The following is a 19,268-nucleotide window of genomic DNA, read 5'->3' on the forward strand; positions in this document are numbered from 1 at the left end:
GGTACATTTTCAGAAGTAGAAAGATTTGGTTGCAAGTCCCATAAAAAGATGGAGTGCTCCTTGGCCATTTTAACAGATTACAAACTGGTATGGTCCTTGAGAACAGAATAATGCAGGCATTGGGAGCTCAAGGTGTCTCAGCTTCCAGGGAGAGCACGGTGACCACTAGAGCAAGACCCTTCAGCACAATTCCTCCTCAATCCTTCCACCTCTAAGGAGTGGACTCCAGGCTGCAGTCACAGCCACCAGGTAGATCTCAGCTACCAAGTGGTCTGAAAACCCAACCTGAGAGGGTTCAGACTTTCCCTGGATGTAAGCTGTAAACTCAGAGTGAGAGGAACAGAGAGACCTCAATGCTCAGTTAGGCTAAAGATAGAAAAATAAAGCTGGTTCAACCAGAGATATAATACTGCCTAAAAATCAGGAGCTGAAGTTCATTGTAACCTGTATGTTTTTTTCCTCCCCAAGTCTGCAATCAAAAAAGCATTTATATGGACACATACATAGTTCAAAAGGCACAGGAAGTAAAAGCATTTCTGAATGACCTCATGTGAATTTAACATCAGTATAGCTGTAAAATAAATAAATATGTGCAAGTTTAAAAAGATCACAACGTTCTCCTCTGTGACATATCTCATTTTGTAAAAAAAAAAAAAGGTAAATACACATACGTGCATACACACACCTCACTGAGAATAAAAAAAAAAAGTACAAACAGCCTTTTATCAAACTCCTATACATACTTTTACAGGCATTCAGAACATCACCATAGGAAACATTTAAATTACTACCTTAAAACGTAACCAAAGGTGGTTTTTTTCCCTATACAACCCTTTACTTATTTAGGTGTATACCGGTAAGTAGAGTACATACAACCTCTCCCCCACCCCCAAGAGAAACTGCAGTTTTTCAGGGGCAAATGTTCCTGGGCAACAACTCTTTCCCCCTCACAAAATACTCTGACAACTGCATTTTTTGTAAACCAGCCAGAAGCTCCAGGTATATGTGACACTCTGGGATAGCAATAAAGAACATGTGCTAACAGTGTTCAATTAGCAAAACAAAAACACCAAACAACCCTAAATAAAAAGGTAGTGACCAGTTCACAGGTAACTTGGCAGCGGTTTATAGATGAGATAAAAATCAAGGTGCTTAAATTTACATGACAGTCAACATTCCTCCCAAAAAGGGAACACAAAGATAAAACAAACCTCTCTCAGATGCTGTTGGACTCTTAGCTAATCACTTACAGTGAGTACAGTTCTATTGCAGTTTTCTTTTTCAAGTTTTGCTGGAAGAATTCAGCAAAGTATTTGGGATGCAGGAGCAAGGAAAGGGAGAAACTCAACATGAGCTACAAACTGATTCACAGCTAAGTTAACATTTAGAATCTAGCTTTCTAAAACAAAGATTTTAGAGCATCTCATTTTCATGGCATAGAACATTAACTTTGTTACATGTGACACTTTATTCTGGTTTTCTGCCAAACACAGGGGCCGTAACAATCCTTTTTTTTGTGTGTTGAAAACACTTGCAAAATTTAGCTCTTAACTCCTCGATGCACTGGCTCCGGGAGGAGACCAATGGAAGGAAAGTTTTAACTTTCATAGGCAGGATTATAAATTTGCACTTGTTAGCTGTAAAATACTTGCTTTCCTGTGAAAACAGTAAATATTACCTCAGTTTGAAGTGTAATAAAGTACTTCTCCCTGAAACAACACTGTACAGCAGTCTGCCTCAGCCTCCCAACCACCAGGCAGACAGGGTATCTTACACAGGCACATCAAGTGGGATTTACATTTTTAAAGAAAATCTTTCACCTGCAACTGTCTTAAGCAAATCACAAAGAGTGCAACCATACTTCAGTTCTCCTACTTTTCGTATTTTCCTTGGAAAAAGATCCACACGGTAATCTCACTCTGTCATGATTGCTCAACTTGTTTTCAAGTAACTGTTCATAATAATCATCATTCCAGATCCTGTAAATTTATTGTGCTTCCAGTGAACTGAGAGTTATCAGAACCTGCATCATCTTCAGTGGAATTATGTGGTTCCTGTTAAAGGAAACAGACAGCATAAAGTACTTTCACCTCTAGATGGTTTCAGTGCTTATCAGCAAGATTTTCTTGACATTTATCCAACACCAATGCTTGGAATGGCTCAGAGGAAACCCAAAGCTTTTCCACTTCAGAGGTCCACCCAAACAGTGGAGATCTATCTACAGTTTTAATATGGAACACTTCAGATAAGCATTACTAATGGAAATAAATTTAAAATCACTTTTTCCTCCATTAATTCCCTACCATGGCCAACATACCCACTCCTCTTGTACTTCTAGGTTTTGAGGAAGGTGCCCCTCCTTAACAAAAAAGGCTTATTTTCTATCCAGGAGAAGGACACTTGGCAGGAATAGGTACACTGCAGAGTTTATAAAAAATTAGGTCCCCAAGCAGGCAGGCTTTTAAACATAACTGACACTCCCATAAGGGTACCACTCTGAAATCTAGCTTCAAGGTTCTATTTCCTACTTCTCACCCCTCCCTGTAGCCTCCAACATTCCAATTCTGATCCTATTTCTTGACCCACCTAGTATCTGCAGGATGGGATCAGGAAAACAAGGGTGGGGCGTTTCGGAAAAAAATAGTAACACGTAGTTATTCATTACTCAGCAACAGAGGGGAAAAAACAACCCCCTCTGATGTGCCAAAGGTTGGTAACAGACACAAGATAAATCGTGCAGTGCAGCTCTCTGCTTACTATTCCTTGTGAATGGAATTCAATCCCCAATGGAAAACAAGGTGTTTTCATCAGGCAGAACATGAGAGTGCTCACACTCTTTACTTTCAAGCAAGGCAATAAAACCCAGTGGCTTGACATGCTGTACCTGAAGTATGTGAACAGGTAAATCCACTGTAAGCTGAGAATGTGATGAAGAAGACTGAGAGCTCAGCTGGAAGGGAAGATCTCCCTCTCCTGGGGAATCATCCTGTGAATGCAGAAACATGATGAAAATACACAACCCCTGGTATCTCAGCACAATATGACAAATTTCACTCAGCCTCGCAATCTTAAAATATCTGATAAAGCCACTGCACCGTACTAGTAAGGCCTAACTCCACAAAGATGTGGAAAGCTAACTACAACTTAAATCTAAGCCTAGCTCAATGTACAGCTATGTATTATCCCGTCCTCATCAACTTAGAACACTGGCAAGATCTGAACAGAAAGGAATGGTCCTCTTTCAACAAATCTAACACTCAGAAAGAAACACACAATTTTCATCATGTTTTCATGAAGCTGATATTTAACATGAAACACCCATCAAAAAATAGATCCATGAATAAATCTGCCCATAGGTATTTCCATACCAGAGTTGCTAGGAATAAAGGAGAAGGAATTCACGCTTTCTCTGAATACTACACAGATACACCTGGCAAAAAAACATGGCCATGCTCCATTAATCAGTGCCCACCAATTATTAGGTTGTTTTGTTGTTGTTGTTTTTTTTTAATTTTAAGCTTTATTTCATTGGATAAGAGAAATAACAGTTCAGGCTGAAACTTCTTTTTGCAGAAACATTTTCATGTCCATCTCATTTACTCTGTAAATAAGGCATGGAATAATGTAAGAATACTGCAGAGCTCAAGACCCTATCCAGGGGCAGTAGTACCTGAGCTCCCAAACACTCAAATTCTTCCATAAATGTGAGTCTGGATAACAGAGAAGTTGAGCACTTTTTTTTTTTCTCCTCAGCGCTTACCTGAAGAAGCTGAATTTGCACATACTGGGCTCCAGTGGCAGGGTCCCTTATTGTCAGCCCTCCATTTGGCAGAACTATGTTACCACCCACACGACTGCCAGGAGCAGATGAAGAAAAGTTGGTAGGGCTTACTTTACCACCCTTGTTTTTCCTCTGTCCAGAGCCAGATGCCCCTAAAAGAAAGCAGTTTTAATATTTAGATGGTCAGGAAGAATATGCCAAAGTTTTCTGCTAGTATTTTTCAACTTTTTGCAGCTGTATGTACCACACAGCAAATGCCCACAACAGTGCAACATAATCATGCACCATCTAACACCTCTGGCTAAAAGGCCAGAGAACACTCAGCTGGTGAACTCCAGCTGCTGACTGAGCACCTTTTTACATGAACACCACTGAAAAATCATTGCTAAGCTTAGGGCCCTCCCCTGTGGTAGCACAGAAATATCAGCCTATTTGTGGCGTTAGAGAAAAGAACTAGGAAGTAGGATTGCATTTTCTATTTTTCATTTTGCAACTCATTTCCCAAGAAGCCATACACATGATTTTTCTAAACTGTAAAATAAAGCATAGTGAAGATCATTATTTACAGAAAGATTTCAAGGACTACTAGGTAGAACAGGCTACACAAGTATAACTATAACAACCTTAAGTTTTTTTCAGTTTAAAGCAGGATGAACCAGCTGCTGTATCACAAGCTGATAGCCAAAACCCTAATCAAAACAAATGTAAGAATACAGTCCTGTCAGCTCTTCAGTTTTTTGTTTGGATTTTTTTTTAAAAATCTGTAATACATGAAAGGCTTGGATAACCTATTTTTAAACACTGGACTTCCTTCTACAATATTCACTCAATCTAGTGAAACCAGTAAGAAATACAAGACTATCTAGACCACTTTGAGAAGCACAGCATACCATTAAGGCAACAGCTAGTGAAAAGTGGACTATTGGGAGACAGGAATTTTCTGAGGTCATCTAAGGAGTCATGCAAAGTGCAATCATATTTTTTAAACTGATGTCCAAAAGATGTGTTTGATGATACATGCACATGTTTGATAATACAAGGCCCTTCAGAACTAACCTCATAAAGCACTTATCCTTCCATGTGATGATTTGGTGAACCAGACAGAATGTATGCACATGTGCATTTTACAAATACACAAACAAAACAGGTCTCAAATCAGAACTAGTCTCTTAAACTGCCTCAAAAACTATTGCCTTGATTGTCAGAGAAGGAAGGTCTAAGAGACAGCAAAGCAGCACTAAACTCAATCTATATATATGATATTGATATAAACATGATATTCTACCCCAGCCCCAAAGGTAGACACAGCTCAAACACCTGAGCTTGTGCAAGTCCAGTGAACCATGAACCACGTTTGATCTGACAAAGGAATGGTTATTATTCACATCAAATGGCTTTGAGTCAAACTAAGAGGAGATATCTGGAATCATGACTAAACTCACCCTGCACAAGAACCCCCCTGCAAGGCTAAAGTATAAGAGAGAGGTTTGAGTATATCTAGAAAATCAAAAAGTAAATTCCTTAACACTGTTACTACATGAAACACAAAGCAAAATCTAGTTGATCTTTACATTGTCTGTATTGAGTAAAAGAACCCCTGGATAAGACCAAAAGCATAAAGAGAAAGCACAGTGACATTATTTTTTGTTTTAATAAGAAAATAAGAAGCAGATAAAGAGATGGACAGCTAGTGTCTTGTTAATAATCATGAAACATAGGGCACAGCTTTCTTTGTAAACTTCCTGTGACTCTGATATTCCACACAATGTGATTATCCTAAGCAACAGATGGTACACCACATGCATAATTATTTTAACTATCAATACACAGGGTAGGACATTTAAGAATGTTACTCAGAAACCTGCTCCCACTGCACTGCCACAATTACTAAATATTTTTATTTCGTAAATTTATCAGAATTAATGGCTTCTCACCTGTGCTGCTGCCATTCCCTTTTTGTTTCTTTTTCTTGGCCAGTTGAATGGCTCTGTAGTCTGTTCTTGCAGACCCACTGCTCTCCTAGTTTAAAGAAAAAAAAAAAAGCCCAGAGATGCAAGGTTTTTGGAATTAAGAACAAAACAAGATAATGAACACAGATTAATGAGTTCTCAGATGCAGTTATCTTCTATGCTGCAAACACTGAATTCTAATTTCCCCCATCTTATGATTAGAGTTTCAATAAATTCCGTGAATTTATTCAACATCTGGAGTTCAACACAAGAAACAGTCATCTCCACATTTGTAAGTGTTCAGATTTTAAGAGTGTAAACATGTACTTTGTAATGTAAACAAAAGTTAAGTCTGCAATAACACAGTGAAGCAGAAAGGGAAAAGTACTTAAAAGAGGAATGAGGACTGGGATGAAAATGCTGCAGTTACTGTTACAGCCCAAATCTTTCCCTGGAATGAAATGAACACGTAACATTTATAACATTTACTCTTGGGTGTTCTTGCAAATTCCATTTCAGATGGACAGCTGCTTATTTTGAAAGGTTCTTCCTGAACTGTTCCCACCAGAATTTCAGTATTTCTTAGAACTGAATGTACCTGCAAAAACACACTACTCAACACATCGATCTACATCTTTCATCAAGAGAGAGCCAAAATGCATGATCTGCAAAATCTGGAAGGTCTCCCTATAAAGTGTGAGTAGTCAGGGATATCCCCAAGGTCAGGCTGTCTCATCTAGGGGTGAACACAGTTACTCCATACCAAAAATGAGCTGCCAGTCACTGCGCCAAGATCCATTTCCTTCTGTGCACTGTAACTTCCCGGGGGATTGGAGAACACAAACTGTGTCACTACTTTGCTGCCCTCCTGCTGACCAACCACATCTGAGCTGGGAAGCAAATTCCGTTCAGCTTTAGTTGGCGTCAGTAACTCAGGCACAGTGGTGCTGCCGAGGCTGCTGGAAGGAGTCAAAGTGGCTGTGTCTATTGTTAAATTATTGCTGGATGTCAACCCGTGCACATCCTGACCGGAATTCCTCACTGACAGAGATGCCAGGGAACCCAAGGCTTCGGCATTGACAGTCTGTACATCATCCAAATTTAAAGTGCTTTGCTGTAGAACCGTTGCACTGGTTCCCAGCAGGAGAGAACTGTCCAGGCTCTGGGGCATGTCGCTGCTCGCCACCAGGATCAAGGGATCCACTGCCTGGTTCAGGGAATTGTTACTGACAGGCAGGTTCCCTCCAAGCGTCGAGCCCACCGAAGCTACATCGATCGTGACAATTCCAGAGTTCACCAGCGCCATGTCCATCGTAATTCCAGAATTGTTACTGGACACGTTGGAAAACAGGGATACGAGGTCGATGTTGCTGAGATCACTCTGCCCTGGACTAGTGAGTTCGCTGCTGGGGGTGAGGGAGCTGGTTGCTTCCAGCTGGGTTAGGAGATCTGGAAAAGAAGGGTTTGGTTGTAAGGGAGAGCTTCCACAGACAGCAGGAAGAAAAGGAATCTTAAAATTCTATATTCTTAGCCTACTGAAACACTTCCCAACTTCCCTGAGAGCAGATTTAAGGAAAAGCAGCCTACTGAAATAAGTTCACTCCTTTACTGAGAAGTGTGAGTTACAAAAGCACTGGCCAAAAAATAACACTAAGGCAGTGCAGGCTAAGAACAGGTTGTAAAAGGAGTGACAGGGGTGAGAAAAGAACTCTTTTTGGAGTTTGTTTATATTTTACAGAATGCATGGAAAAGAACAAGCTCTGCTTCATTGAAAAATGCTGCATTTCCTCACAATTTCAGAGGTCAAGCTCAAGTATCACTTTCTGATACTTAGAGATCCCACAGAAAATTTTAGAAGAGGGTAAAACCAACTTCAGTATCAGAGAAGATTCTGTCATTCATATCAATGGAGCTCATCAGTAATTACATATTTCCCTTAATGAAACATTTACTTTTTCCACTGCACCCTCTGACAGACAGAGACAAACACTACCTGGGCTGAAGTTATGCTGTTTGACCATGTGAGCCTTCATATTGTGTTTGGAAGTGAACAGTTTATTGCAGCTGGAAACAGGGCACCGAGTCTTTAACGAGTCCACATCCTGAAGATGTTTTTTGGAGTGAATATACAGACTACTTCGTGCTGAAAATTTTGCACAACAGCCTGCAAGAAGATATATAAGGCTTTGAAGTTCCAAATTTAATGAAGTTTCAATTTAATACTAATATTTAATGTCTTAACAAATCACTTGCTCTTTTGCAGTACCTGTGCATACAATCAAAGACACCACAATAAAGTAAGCCTGACAAAGGGAAGAACAGTTTAACAACCTGTTTCTGACAAAACAAAGCACTTAAGTCATTCAGGGTAAAGCACAGCCTTTTCACACTATGGCATCTGAAATTTTCCATGACGACTGCTGGAAAAGCCATGAAAAGGAGAAACAATCATCAAGTAGAGCTACTTTACTTTAAAAAGCTGAATAATCCAGATCACACCCAAAAATCTTTGCTTCTGGAGTCCCACTGAAGTGGTGAGGGTGGTCAGGCTACAGTGCAAAACAGTTTGCTCTGTCATTCCTAACTCTGGGAATGATCACTTGTTCAGTCTTCTGTTTAATTTTACCTCTTCAAACCCTGTTAGAAGACTCACTCTAAATTATCCCAGTGCTGTACCATGCACACATAACCTTTAGACAGAAATGCACACCAGTTACCAGGAAACACATATGAGAGTGGAGCAATACCTTCTACTGGACACTCAAATGGTTTTGTACCAAGGTGAGTTATACTGTGGCCTTTCAAGTGTTCTGCTCTTGTGAAGGACTTCCCACAGCCTTCTACTGGGCACATGAATCTCCTGTCATCTTCGTGTTTCCTACAAGAGAAGGAAATTGTCACTGGCATGATAAATCCACTGCTGCTTAGCTACTGGAAGATAAACAAAGACAAGCAAACAGCCAGTGCCTTAGGACAGTATAATCAGAAAAAGTTTCCTTTACCTTTTATGCCTCAGAAGCTTGGACATACTAGTAAAAGACCAGCCACAGCCTTCAAAGTCACAGATAAAAGGTCTTTCACCTTGAATAAAAAAATGGTACATTAATAATCTAATACAAAACCACATACTGCTACTAGAAAATCTTAAAACTTGCTTAAGCTGAATTAAGACAAGACAAATCAGCTAGCTTCTCCTGGAACACAGGAGTACTATCATGTCCCTTCCCCCTCCTACAATGTGGGCTTGCTTTAACTCCACGTTATTGTATCAGAGAGCACAGGTATTTGCCAATCCACCTAATATCCTGAAGCTGCTTCAACAGCCAGTAACAGCATCACTCAGAAACGCGACTGAACTGTTTTTACCTGTTTTCATGATCTGTCACTGTGTCTTGATTACAAGACTGTGAAGTATGTGACATTGGCTTCCATCACACCTATGAACTTCAAGTGACACTTTAGAAGACCTCAAAACTGTAAAACCATTAAACCAGGAAAAGAGAGGACAGTAGAGGACACAGCAGTAACATGACAAGGCTGCAATTCAGCTTTGCAGTGGTCCTTGCAAGTCAGGCGTGCTTGTCAGAGCTGAAATTTATCTTCTTGCTGTTCCAAACTGTACATTCCATTTGTTCTGAGAGGTTTTTAGCCGTTTGTTTGTATCAAAAGTAAAACTTACGCAACATTTTGAACATCTGCGAACTTGGGAATAGAGCTGGGATTGTTTTCTCTGGACAAAAGCCACAGCTTTGCACGTCCCTAACTACTCTGCATTGACAACTTGATTCAGTGGACTCCCATCCCCAAAAGAATCAAATACTTCCCCTGACTCCAAATAACTACTGTCACCCTTCCTGACTTCCAGTTTTTCCACCACATTGAAGTCTACAGTTCTCCCTGTACTTCCCCGTTTACAAGTCATCCCTGTGAATACCTGTGTGACTCCTCATGTGGATTTTCAGTCGGCAGGCCTTGTCATACTGCTTGTTACAGCCAGGGAATGAGCAGGAGAACTGCTCCTGCTCTCTGAAGTGGGCTCGATTGTGGGAGAATAATGCACTCACTGTGATAAACGTTCTCTCACAGCCTGGGGAGAAAAGGGAAACGGCACATCTGCTTGACAAAACTCAGTCAGGAAAACTGCACTCTTTTCTCCCTCCCAGCTTTTAGCGAGGTACTTTCATGATTGTTTTTCAGGATATTACATCGGGGAAAAGGGAAAAAAAATCGAACTGTGAAATCCTAAACATTATTCCCAGGAATTACAATTGTTTTGCCAAGGTGGGCAATCAAGTATAGCCTGGGTGAAGAAGCACCCACTGAATTCTGGCGCCGTGTCTTGCGGTGTTTCACTGCACCAGTAGAAGGAAAGGCACAGCATCATCCAATTCCCTTTTTTTTCCTCTTGGTAACTGAGGTGGCCCGGAGGAGAACCTCCCTCGACACTCTGGGGAGCGTCTTCCACTTCCACGGAGAGGAAGGAGAAGCGAGCCGAGCGCCGCACGGCCTCAGGGCGGGGATCCCAGTTTCTGGAAGGGGAGGGAAGGGAGCCCATCCCCAGAGGCGGCTTACCGGGGAAGTCGCAGCGGTAGGGCCGCTCGGGCTCCAGGTGGCTGCGGCGGCGGTGGGCGGCGAGGCGGGCGGCGCTGGGGAAGCGCTGCCCGCACGCCTCGCACTTGTGCGCCGCCTCCTGCTCGTGGGCGCGGCTGTGCGCCCGCAGGTTGTACACGGTGGTGAAGCGCTTGGCGCAGCCGGGCGCCGCGCAGGCGAACGGCCGCAGTTTGTCGTGCGAGTGCAGGTGCCGCCGCAGCTTGTAGGCCGTGGCGAAGGACCAGGCGCAGCCCGGCACGGGGCAGCTGAAGGGCCGCGCCGCCGCGCCCCGCCCGTCCTCGCCGCCGCCGTGCGCCGAGAGCCGGTGCAGCCGCAGCTGCTGCTTGCGGGGAAAGGCCTCTCCGCAGCGCGGCTCCGGGCAGGGGAAGGCCGGCGGCGAGCGCGGGCGCGGCCCGCCCGGCGGCTCGGCGGGGCTGGCGGCGGCGGGAGGCGCGGTGCCCGCGGGCTGCTCGGCGCCGGGCCCCAGCGTCAGGACGCCGTTCTCGATGCGCACCAGCAGGCTCTGGTTGTTGATGGTGATGGTCCCCGAGAAGGCTCCGTCCTCCGCCCCGCCGCCATCGCCGCCCGCGGGGGGCAGCGGTGCTGGCGGCGGGGGAGGAGGCGGCGACGGGGCCGAGCCGGGGGCCTCCTCCGGCAGCTCGGCGGGCGGCGGGCCGGGCTGAGCTCGCCCAGCTTCGCCGCCGCCCGCGCCGGACTCGGCCGCACCGCGCACCACGTTGAAGACGAGCAGGAGCCCGTCGCTGTCGGGCGCGGGCCCCGCCGGCGGCGCGCTGGGCGCCGGGGTGGCGCCGGGCTCCGGTTTCTCCTCCACCAGCAGCACCGGGAAGCTCACGTAGAGGCCCGGCGCGGCGGTGCTGCCGGCGGGGGAGGGGGCGGCGGCGGCGGGCGGCGGGTCCCAGCCGGGCGGCGGCGGCGCGGCAGGGCCGCCATGTTGCGCGGCGGGCCGGGCCCGGGCCGCCTCCGCGGCCGGCAGCCCCTGCGTTTCCATCTTGGGGGTCCCTGTAGCAGCGCCTGAAACCGGAGCCGCGGGGCGGGGCCGGCGCGGGCCGCAGCGGAAACGCGGAGCGCGGAACCGCGGAGCGGGCGCGGCGCGGGCGGCGCCGGGAAAACCCGGAGAGCGGAGTTGCGGACGGGACGGAGCGGACTGCCCCGGGTGGGAATAGCGCAGCGGGGAGCGGCCCGTGCGACACCCGGCCTGGCACCCCTGGAGTCGGGTCAGGCCCTGCGGGTTGTGTGGTGCCCCTGTTAACGGCCAGGAGGAGCCCCAGAAGAATAAAGGTTGGAAGGGACCTCTGGAGTCCGACCACCCTGCCAAGGAGGGTCGCTGTGAGCAGGTGACAGGAACACGTCCAGGTGGCGTTTGGGTGGCTGCAGAGACACTCCACCCCCTCCCCGGACAGCTGTTCCAGTGCTCAGCCACCCTCAGGGTAAAGAAGTTCTTCCTCATGTTGAGGTGAAGCTTTTCATGTTTTAGTTTATGGCCACTGCTCCTCATCTTGTTGCTGGGCACCACAGCACCTAACTTTGAGATATTTATATGGGTTCATGAGATCCCCTCTCTCTTCTCTAGAGTAAACAAGCCTCACTCCCCCAGTCTCTCCTCATTAAACAGATGTTCCAGACCTCAAATCACCTTTGTGGCCCTTCGCTGAACCCTCTCCAGTAGCTCCATATCCTCCTCATACTGAGGAGCCCACAACTGGGCACAGCACCCCAGATGTGGTCTCACAAGTAGCAGGGGAGGATTGTGTCCCTGGACGTGTGGGAGCAATGCTAAAGGTGCAGCTCAGAGAGCTGAGAGGGGGAAATGCTTTAGCAAAACACCCTGCATTCCATGAGTGGGAATATGGAAACAGCACTACAGGCCAGCCCTAGGCAGTGCAAAGTCACTGTTCAAGCATCACCATGGCACACCATCACCCAAGATGGACCAGCACAAAAAAAATAGAAAAAAAAATTCAATTAATGCTTTATTATTATTATTATTTATTTATTCTTGAGTAAAGCTTTCTTTGGGAGAATGTTCAACTGCCTTATGGCTTTCCAGCACTTAAGGAAAAGGTAAAATTATCCTGTATTTGCTATGGGAAATTTATCAGTTCCATGCTGCTGTGGGACTGGTGAGCAGTCCCAGCAGATGGTGCTGTGATCCTTTTGCTCAGATTATTCCTCCTTTCTGAGCATCAAACCTCCTCTGGCCAGGGTGTGAACCCTGGCCAGGCACACGCATCTCCAGGGAAGCTGGAGCTGTGGTACACCCAGAGCTGTGGTACACTGGGCTGAGTTCCAATGCGTGTAGGTCTTCCCTGTCCTTGGTGTCCCCAGCCATCCCAGTCTCTCTGTGGAGGTGTTTGCAGTACCTTCCTTCACACTGCTGGGAAAAGGTCTGCACCTGAGTTTATTGCTTAACACAAAGGTGCATCCCTGGTTGAAGGATGTAAAACCTATCACCAAGCTCTTGCCTCCATCTGCAACCATTCACAAGGTTGTCAGGATAAGTGTCTGCATTTTTGGAAAGCATTAAGGTGCTAAGATTCATAGGAAGGATGGTTCAGCCTGGCAAACTTGAGACTTCACTGCACTGCAGAAATTCACTGATTGTACATCACCTGCCCAGATCAGATCCAATGCACTGCCTACAGATGGATGGATTTAAAACTCTCCTCCCTTTGTCCAGGAGCAAGGTCAGCTACCTAGAAATGACATCAGCACCCCCACACCACAACAGCCTATTCACAGTCTCAGCTTCTCTGCAAGCCAGTAGAGGACAGATAAATTAAGACTCAGCAGGGCTCAGAAAAGGAGCTTTTCACTGGGGCTGGTTATGGTTTCTGTGTGCTGGAAACTCCCTGCTATTTCATCCCTGGCAGAAACAGGTGTTTCCCTGTGCCCTCACAGAGGTATTGTAAACTTCAGCCAGTTCACATTTGTTAGGTGCTTGAGATTCGCACTTAAAAGACCAAAATAGACTTAAACATCTACATATAGCTACATACTACATCACTGAAACAAACTCCAGTGAAGTCTTATATAACTGCTTGCCAGTTCACTGCCTTTCTGTGCCCCTTTTTACCTTAACTCATGCTGCCTCATTTAATAGACTTCATAATCTGAATTTCAACTTGTAGCTGTTTATAGCATATGGGTTATAGAACATACGGGTTCTATGTGTCCCTACAGGCAGTCTAGAGTTATAAACTCCCAGGGAGACATTAAACATATCCTGGCTACACTGGTAAGGTTATGTCCTCTGGGCAATAAGGCTACTAGAAAAAAATAAGGTTCTTTTTGTGCCTGGGATGTAAAGGTGAACTGGTAGATGATGCTGGCAGGCACCCCGGTACTGAATAGTACAAAGGTGAAGAATTTGTGACAAATATTTCTTCAGCATCTTGTCTGTGGTGTATTTTCAACTCAGAATTGAGATGAGTCTATGGAACAGCTCTACATTCCTCGGTACAAGAAAAGCTAGTGTATTTTCTGGTTGTTCCTCTTAACAAAGCAAGAAACACCAGTGTTTTTGGGCTATGAAGATTAGAGTGGTTTCACATAATACCAATACCCTAACTTTGGACCTAGTCCACTGTGATTATTAATAAGGTAATGCATAACATATGTCAAAGCAAAGGCTGTCAAATCTGCCTGACAACTACTCCCATCTCAATCATATAAATTGGCAATGTGGGTGGGTTTTTTCCATAATGTAAAGCCATTCCTATCAACTGCAGATTGTACTTCACAGAAGGCTCGGTTTCAAGCAGATGCCAGACTCTCACTGTTCATCTGGAGACAGACACAGTACGTGAACAGAGTAAAGAACTCATTTGTGATTCAAAATAAACACTTTCCTTTCCTTAGCAGCAATGCAGAGCTGCAGATTGCTCACCTGTGGGTATAGCATGGGCTCTAGCAGGGGTAGAGCTTCACAGTCCTGAGGACTGTGTGCTGCCCTGATACTGCAGCTCATCACATCCCCTCTGCAGCAGCACAGGCAGGTTTATGTGTGAACACCCCTTTCCATCCAAAAGGTAATGGATACAGTGCAGTGACATTCCAGAGCAAGCCCATGGGGGCAAGGGACTGCTGCCACTGTGTTCATGTCAGAATGAAGCCTGTGTGTGACAGCGCCATGCTTAGCATGAGACAGGACAGCACACATTAATTTATATATTAACAGGAATAAGTGTTTTGTTGTTGGGGATTTTTTTTTTCCATTTAATTTTCAGGGAAAAAATTCCCATTCCATTCCCATCATGAACAGTTTCTTATTGCAAACATTGTTCCAAATATGTTGGTGAAAAGACTGTTCCTGGTGGACCTGTCACAAACACAAACAGATTTGCCCCATTAATAAGTAAGAGAAAGGAAAAAAAAAAGAACTCACATGGAACAGACATTTGCAAGATTTTTATCATTTGGCCAGAGAGCAGAGCAGGGTATCAAGGAAGCAACTTCAATTATATCTGCAAGAGCAACATTGCACTGGGAGTACCACTAATGTTTCACGGCTTGCTCCAAGATGTTCTCATCCACCACCTTGTGAGGGAGAGTCACCCTCAGTGTGCCATTTTCCTTCATTGCCTGGCAGATGGTTTCATAAGCAAAGGCATTTCCCGACCAGCAGCGCCTGGCGACCTGTCAGACAGCAGAATGAAGGGGTGTAAAAATCAGACATTTCTCTTGCCACACCCACCTTGCACCATATTTGCGTGAACACTGGCACCCAACTCGTGACAATAAATCTTTCAGCCCTCTGCCAGTTTTTAGATTCCCTTCTGATTTTGCAAGTAATTTCTGTAATATTTCAATTTTGTGAGTGGTACTTGGGTAGACATGGTACTTTTCCATGCATAACATTAGACAGATAAACACTGGTAGAGACAGGTACCTTAAAAACTTGCAAAATTCCCTTACCAGAAGTAATTGTGCACTCCATCCCAGCTCTGTAAAACTAGCTTTAGATAACAGTGTCATTTAAGCAGTCAGTGCTTTTGTAGTGGGATAAATATTTCCTTTTAAATGCAAAAGGAAAATGTCACTTCAATGCATTTTCAACTATGAAATCAAGGAGCCAAACTCTGTGCCAGCATGGAAGGGTGAAATTCTACCAACAGCTAGAGAAATCATAAACCCCTTTTCCATCAGCAAAACTCTGTGTTTTGATCTGTGTACAAGCAAGATTCCCCAGATTAAAAAAAAAAATAAAAAAATTAAAGTATACATATATGAGTTTTGCTTACTCCATTGGAAACATCCCAGCTAAGCATCATCTTAGCTCGTTCTTCAGCTTCCTTGGACCCATCCAAAACCAGGCCAAATCCCCCATTGATCACTTCACCCCTAAAATAAAATGTGAGAGAATGAAACAAAAATAATTCAGACAAATACCACAAAATGTATAGGAGCTAATTTGTTCAGTTGTACTGCAAAAAGGATGAGAATACAGAAATTATTCTGAATAAGAGACTATCAGCGATGTTTTATACATATGAAAAAAGAAAAAGAGTGTTTAGCAGGCAAAGGCTGAATTTCCTGATCTGCAGCAAACCTAGCCCACCTTTCTTATAATGACCAGCTAGCAGTCAGGATCTGCTCCAAGCAGGGACACCAAAAATTAAGTTTGCTCTGTATCTCCTGAGTCCTGCACTGCGTGGTGGCTCTGAAAACAGGTGAAAAAAGGTTAACAGATCTGATGGGCCAGAGATTTACCTGTCTCAGGGTGTTTTTAAAGGTTAAGTTCCTCATGTTTGCTGCACTACAGCTGCCACCTAGCCAGGATCCTGAGGGTGACAGTGTACTTACAGCAGCAGACAGATGGATCTATTTATATTCTCTTGGGACAAATGACAGAGCATAAGCATTTTATTAAAAAAGTGTTAACCACCACTTAATACACATCTGCCTCAATCATTTCCAAAACAGTCATTCATTTTGTATGAGATACAGAGATGTTTATATACATCAGTGCCAACTTTTCAGGAAGCAGACTTATTGGCAGAAGAAGAACAGAAATATGTTAAAATGAACAGATTATTCTTGGGGGAAATAACAGTCTGGTTTTAAAGGACAGGGAAAACACGTAGAGCAAAACATCTTGTCTTGACTTCAGAATCTGGCCTGCTTGAGCTCCCATTCCATGGCATATGGTGAATAGTGGTGGATGCAGCTGGGAGATTAATCTTGCTGTAAATCTGTGAGAGTTCTGGCATTAGAGCTCAGCATCAGCAATACCTGAGGGACAGGGCACGTCACACAACAGTACATGGTATGAGAGACTAATGGAAATCCCTGGTGGCAGGATTTTGTCCTCTGAGTTTTATAGTTAATATAAGTTTACAAAATTTACATGGAACAACATCAGACATGTCCATTAATCAGATAGGAGTTGAGAGTCTTCCAGTCCAGGAAGGAATTGTTTCTTAATGTGTATTTTCCAGCAGTAACTTGAGCTTCTGAGGAAATAGAGAATTGAGGCTAAACTAGAGCCTCACAGACCTGAGATCTACTTCCTGAAAACTAGAACTCACATTTTCTTAGTTTCAATGGAATGTTGTTACTCATGTGGTGTTAATTCCCTTCCTACTACTTATATACAGTACCTGTGTGCTAAGTCAGACCCTATCACAGAGCTCAGCAAGGAACACAGGGCTCCACATCTCACCATCATCACACTACCATTTTCTGAATTCCCTTCACTTTTCCATGTCACTAGTACAAATGCATTTTCTGTTGAAAGGCAGAGTTTTCTTGAAAGTGACAGTTGTTACAGCAGAACATCACTGAATGAATTAGGTTTTTAACTGGAAAATTTGTTTCAAAGTCATGAGTTCAATTGAGATGTTTGAATATTGTAAGATCTGACTCTTCAAAATAAAATTATTCTTTTTGATTGATACTGTCAACTCTTTTCAGCCTGGAATTTAATACCCAGGCTGTTTTTACTGTTTGAAGTCTTTCACTAGTTCTGCTCTTAGTCTCATCTGGGGATGAATACAAACAGCCAAACATCTGCATTTCTTGCAAATTCTACTTTTTGAATAGCTCATGTTGCTATTGTCCTCTCCAAAAGAAGGGACCAGACTGGATGACAACAAATGTGATTGTGCCAGGGCCAGTTACTCCACCATGCTCTGCTGCTCCTGTATAGAGACCAAAGAACAGAGCACTACTCTTTACTGTCAGAGTTCAAAGCCACAGAAACCCAGACCTCTGGACCAGTGCTTTATAAAGAGATGCCATGTAGGAGGATGATATTCTTTCAGTGGCAAAATTTCCCTCTGCCCACAGTATCCCAAAGAGCATCCTTTGAAGCTTAGGCATGAACAAGGAGCAGCTGATCTGCTTGCAGCTGGTAAATTTAAAGCCTTTCCATCGATTTCCATGAAGTTACGCCAGTGCAAATCCAAAGCATTCACCAGGGCCCATTCTACTGCCTAAAATCACTCCTACACTAAATGCCAACGTTTGTCATGATGGATTTTCTACCAAAACTTCTCTCTGCCTTCATTAGTATTGAGTCACATTTTCAGAATTAAAGAAACATGTGGCATTTTGACCTAAGCTACCTCCTATAATTTCCAGATGTCTCCTTCTCAGATGATCAAAGAAAACAAGGCCTCTCTCACAATCAAGATGTCACATTGTCAACAGTGCAGATCAATTCTGCACTTCTGCCTTTGTTACTGCCTTTTTGTTACTGCAGTTATCCAGGCTCTGCTAATATACATTCTCCTGCAAACAAACAGGCAGCAAAAAATGAATAACAATCATTTACTGTAATTATAGTCAAGACCATGTTAATCTTAAATCTCTCTCAGAGTACATGTGATGCAGATTCCAGCTAAATAAATATTAATCCTGCTTTTCCTGTTTGTCCCACAAGGCTGTAACAGAAAATAAAGCATGTAAAAGGCACTTGTACAGTCTCAGTGGGAAGGCACAGCTGATCTGCCAGCAGTTCCAGGCAAGCCCAGCCTCTGCAGGGAGGACTGGCAGCTAAACACAGTGAAATTACCCATGTCTGAACTCCCAGGGCAGAACCTTGCCAATGACAACTGGATTTCTCTCTAATCTCATGTATTTTTGTTTTATAAAGATATATAAACTTCCACTTTCACATTTCCAACTCAATTGATGACAAGAAGAGTTTATCAAACGTGGAGATTTCTTTATGGCAAAGTCAGATGGATTTTTAGCGCTCCAGAAAAAAGGCAAAACAGGGTCAAAAACTAAGGGTATCTGTCTTCTCCAGGCAAAGAAAGCAACTTTTTATGGCTGGGGGCTGTTCTGCTTCTTTTGCCACCTCTAGATTATTCCTCCCTCTCCTCAGAAGGCACAGGGGTGCAGCCCTTTCACCAGCCAGGGTGGTGCCACATTAGTTAAGGCGAGCAGAACCACCTGCCTGGCCTGGCTTTGGGGGCTCTCCAGGCCAGGGCACTTCATGACACGACATGGTCACCACAGCAGAGCCTCAGCATGCTGGCTTGGTAAGGCTCTGCAGAGACACACCTAATTTTCAGGTGCATTCTTCACTGAGGCAGGGTAATTTGACCACAGAGATCTATGACTGCTCCATGAACAAGGTGAGCAGATACTGTTCTGCAATGACAAGCCCCCAAGCAGCCATAAGAATTGACAAAAAGGAGACCTAAACCCTTTTTTTTTCCAGAGAAATTTTGATTTCAGTGAATACCCACACACTAATTTTCTGATGCATTACATAAATTACAGCATAAATCTGCTCTGCCTTGTGGCAAAATGGATGTAACTCCTCTTACAAAACAACCAAAACAGTATCATTGAAATTGCAGTGTGGTCAGGGCCAGTTTTCCAGAACTAAGGGCAGTCTCACCATTCAGCCAAGCTGCCTTTGAATGGCACAGAGGGGTAAAAGTGTCTGGAAGGACTGGCCTTAGAGAGATCAGAAA

General features: G+C 44.2%; 2 protein-coding genes across 2 annotated transcripts in view; both read right to left on the reverse strand.

Annotated features, from left to right (window-relative positions):
* Positions 1-637: 637 nt before the first annotated feature.
* Positions 638-12,270, reverse strand: ZXDC (ZXD family zinc finger C). The gene is made up of 10 exons (XM_058844775.1): positions 10,303-12,270; positions 9,665-9,817; positions 8,733-8,811; positions 8,478-8,608; positions 7,724-7,894; positions 6,494-7,179; positions 5,716-5,800; positions 3,761-3,933; positions 2,885-2,986; positions 638-2,054 (listed from the first exon to the last, which is right to left on the reverse strand). Exons 1-10 carry the CDS (start codon positions 11,834-11,836, stop codon positions 1,968-1,970), a joined length of 3,201 nt encoding a protein of 1,066 aa, XP_058700758.1. The 5' UTR covers positions 11,837-12,270; the 3' UTR covers positions 638-1,967.
* A 2,463-nt stretch (positions 12,271-14,733) lies between these two features.
* The window catches only part of UROC1 (urocanate hydratase 1), a 37,449-nt gene continuing 32,914 nt past the window's right edge, over positions 14,734-19,268 (reverse strand). Inside the window, exons 19-20 of the mRNA XM_058845445.1 lie at positions 15,582-15,681; positions 14,734-14,976 (exon numbers count right to left, since the gene is read on the reverse strand). Of these exons, the coding sequence (XP_058701428.1) occupies positions 14,836-14,976; positions 15,582-15,681 (241 nt within the window). The 3' untranslated portion in view covers positions 14,734-14,835. The remainder of the gene's footprint in view (positions 14,977-15,581; positions 15,682-19,268) is intronic.

This window comes from Poecile atricapillus, chromosome 9, assembly GCF_030490865.1.
Source record: "Poecile atricapillus isolate bPoeAtr1 chromosome 9, bPoeAtr1.hap1, whole genome shotgun sequence".
NCBI lineage: Eukaryota > Metazoa > Chordata > Aves > Passeriformes > Paridae > Poecile > Poecile atricapillus.

Excerpts from the sequence above, each read along its gene's own strand:
- ZXDC (XM_058844775.1), bottom strand. The coding sequence starts at position 11,836 with ATGAGGAGCAGTGGCCATAAACTAAAACATGAAAAGCTTCACCTCAAC. Across the intron at positions 8,812-9,664 it reads CCACATGAGGAGTCACACAG|GTGAAAGACCTTTTATCTGT; the intron begins GTATTCACAGGG and ends TTTTTATTCAAG. Across the intron at positions 7,180-7,723 it reads ACAGCATAACTTCAGCCCAG|ATCTCCTAACCCAGCTGGAA; the intron begins GTAGTGTTTGTC and ends CTTCTTTTCCAG.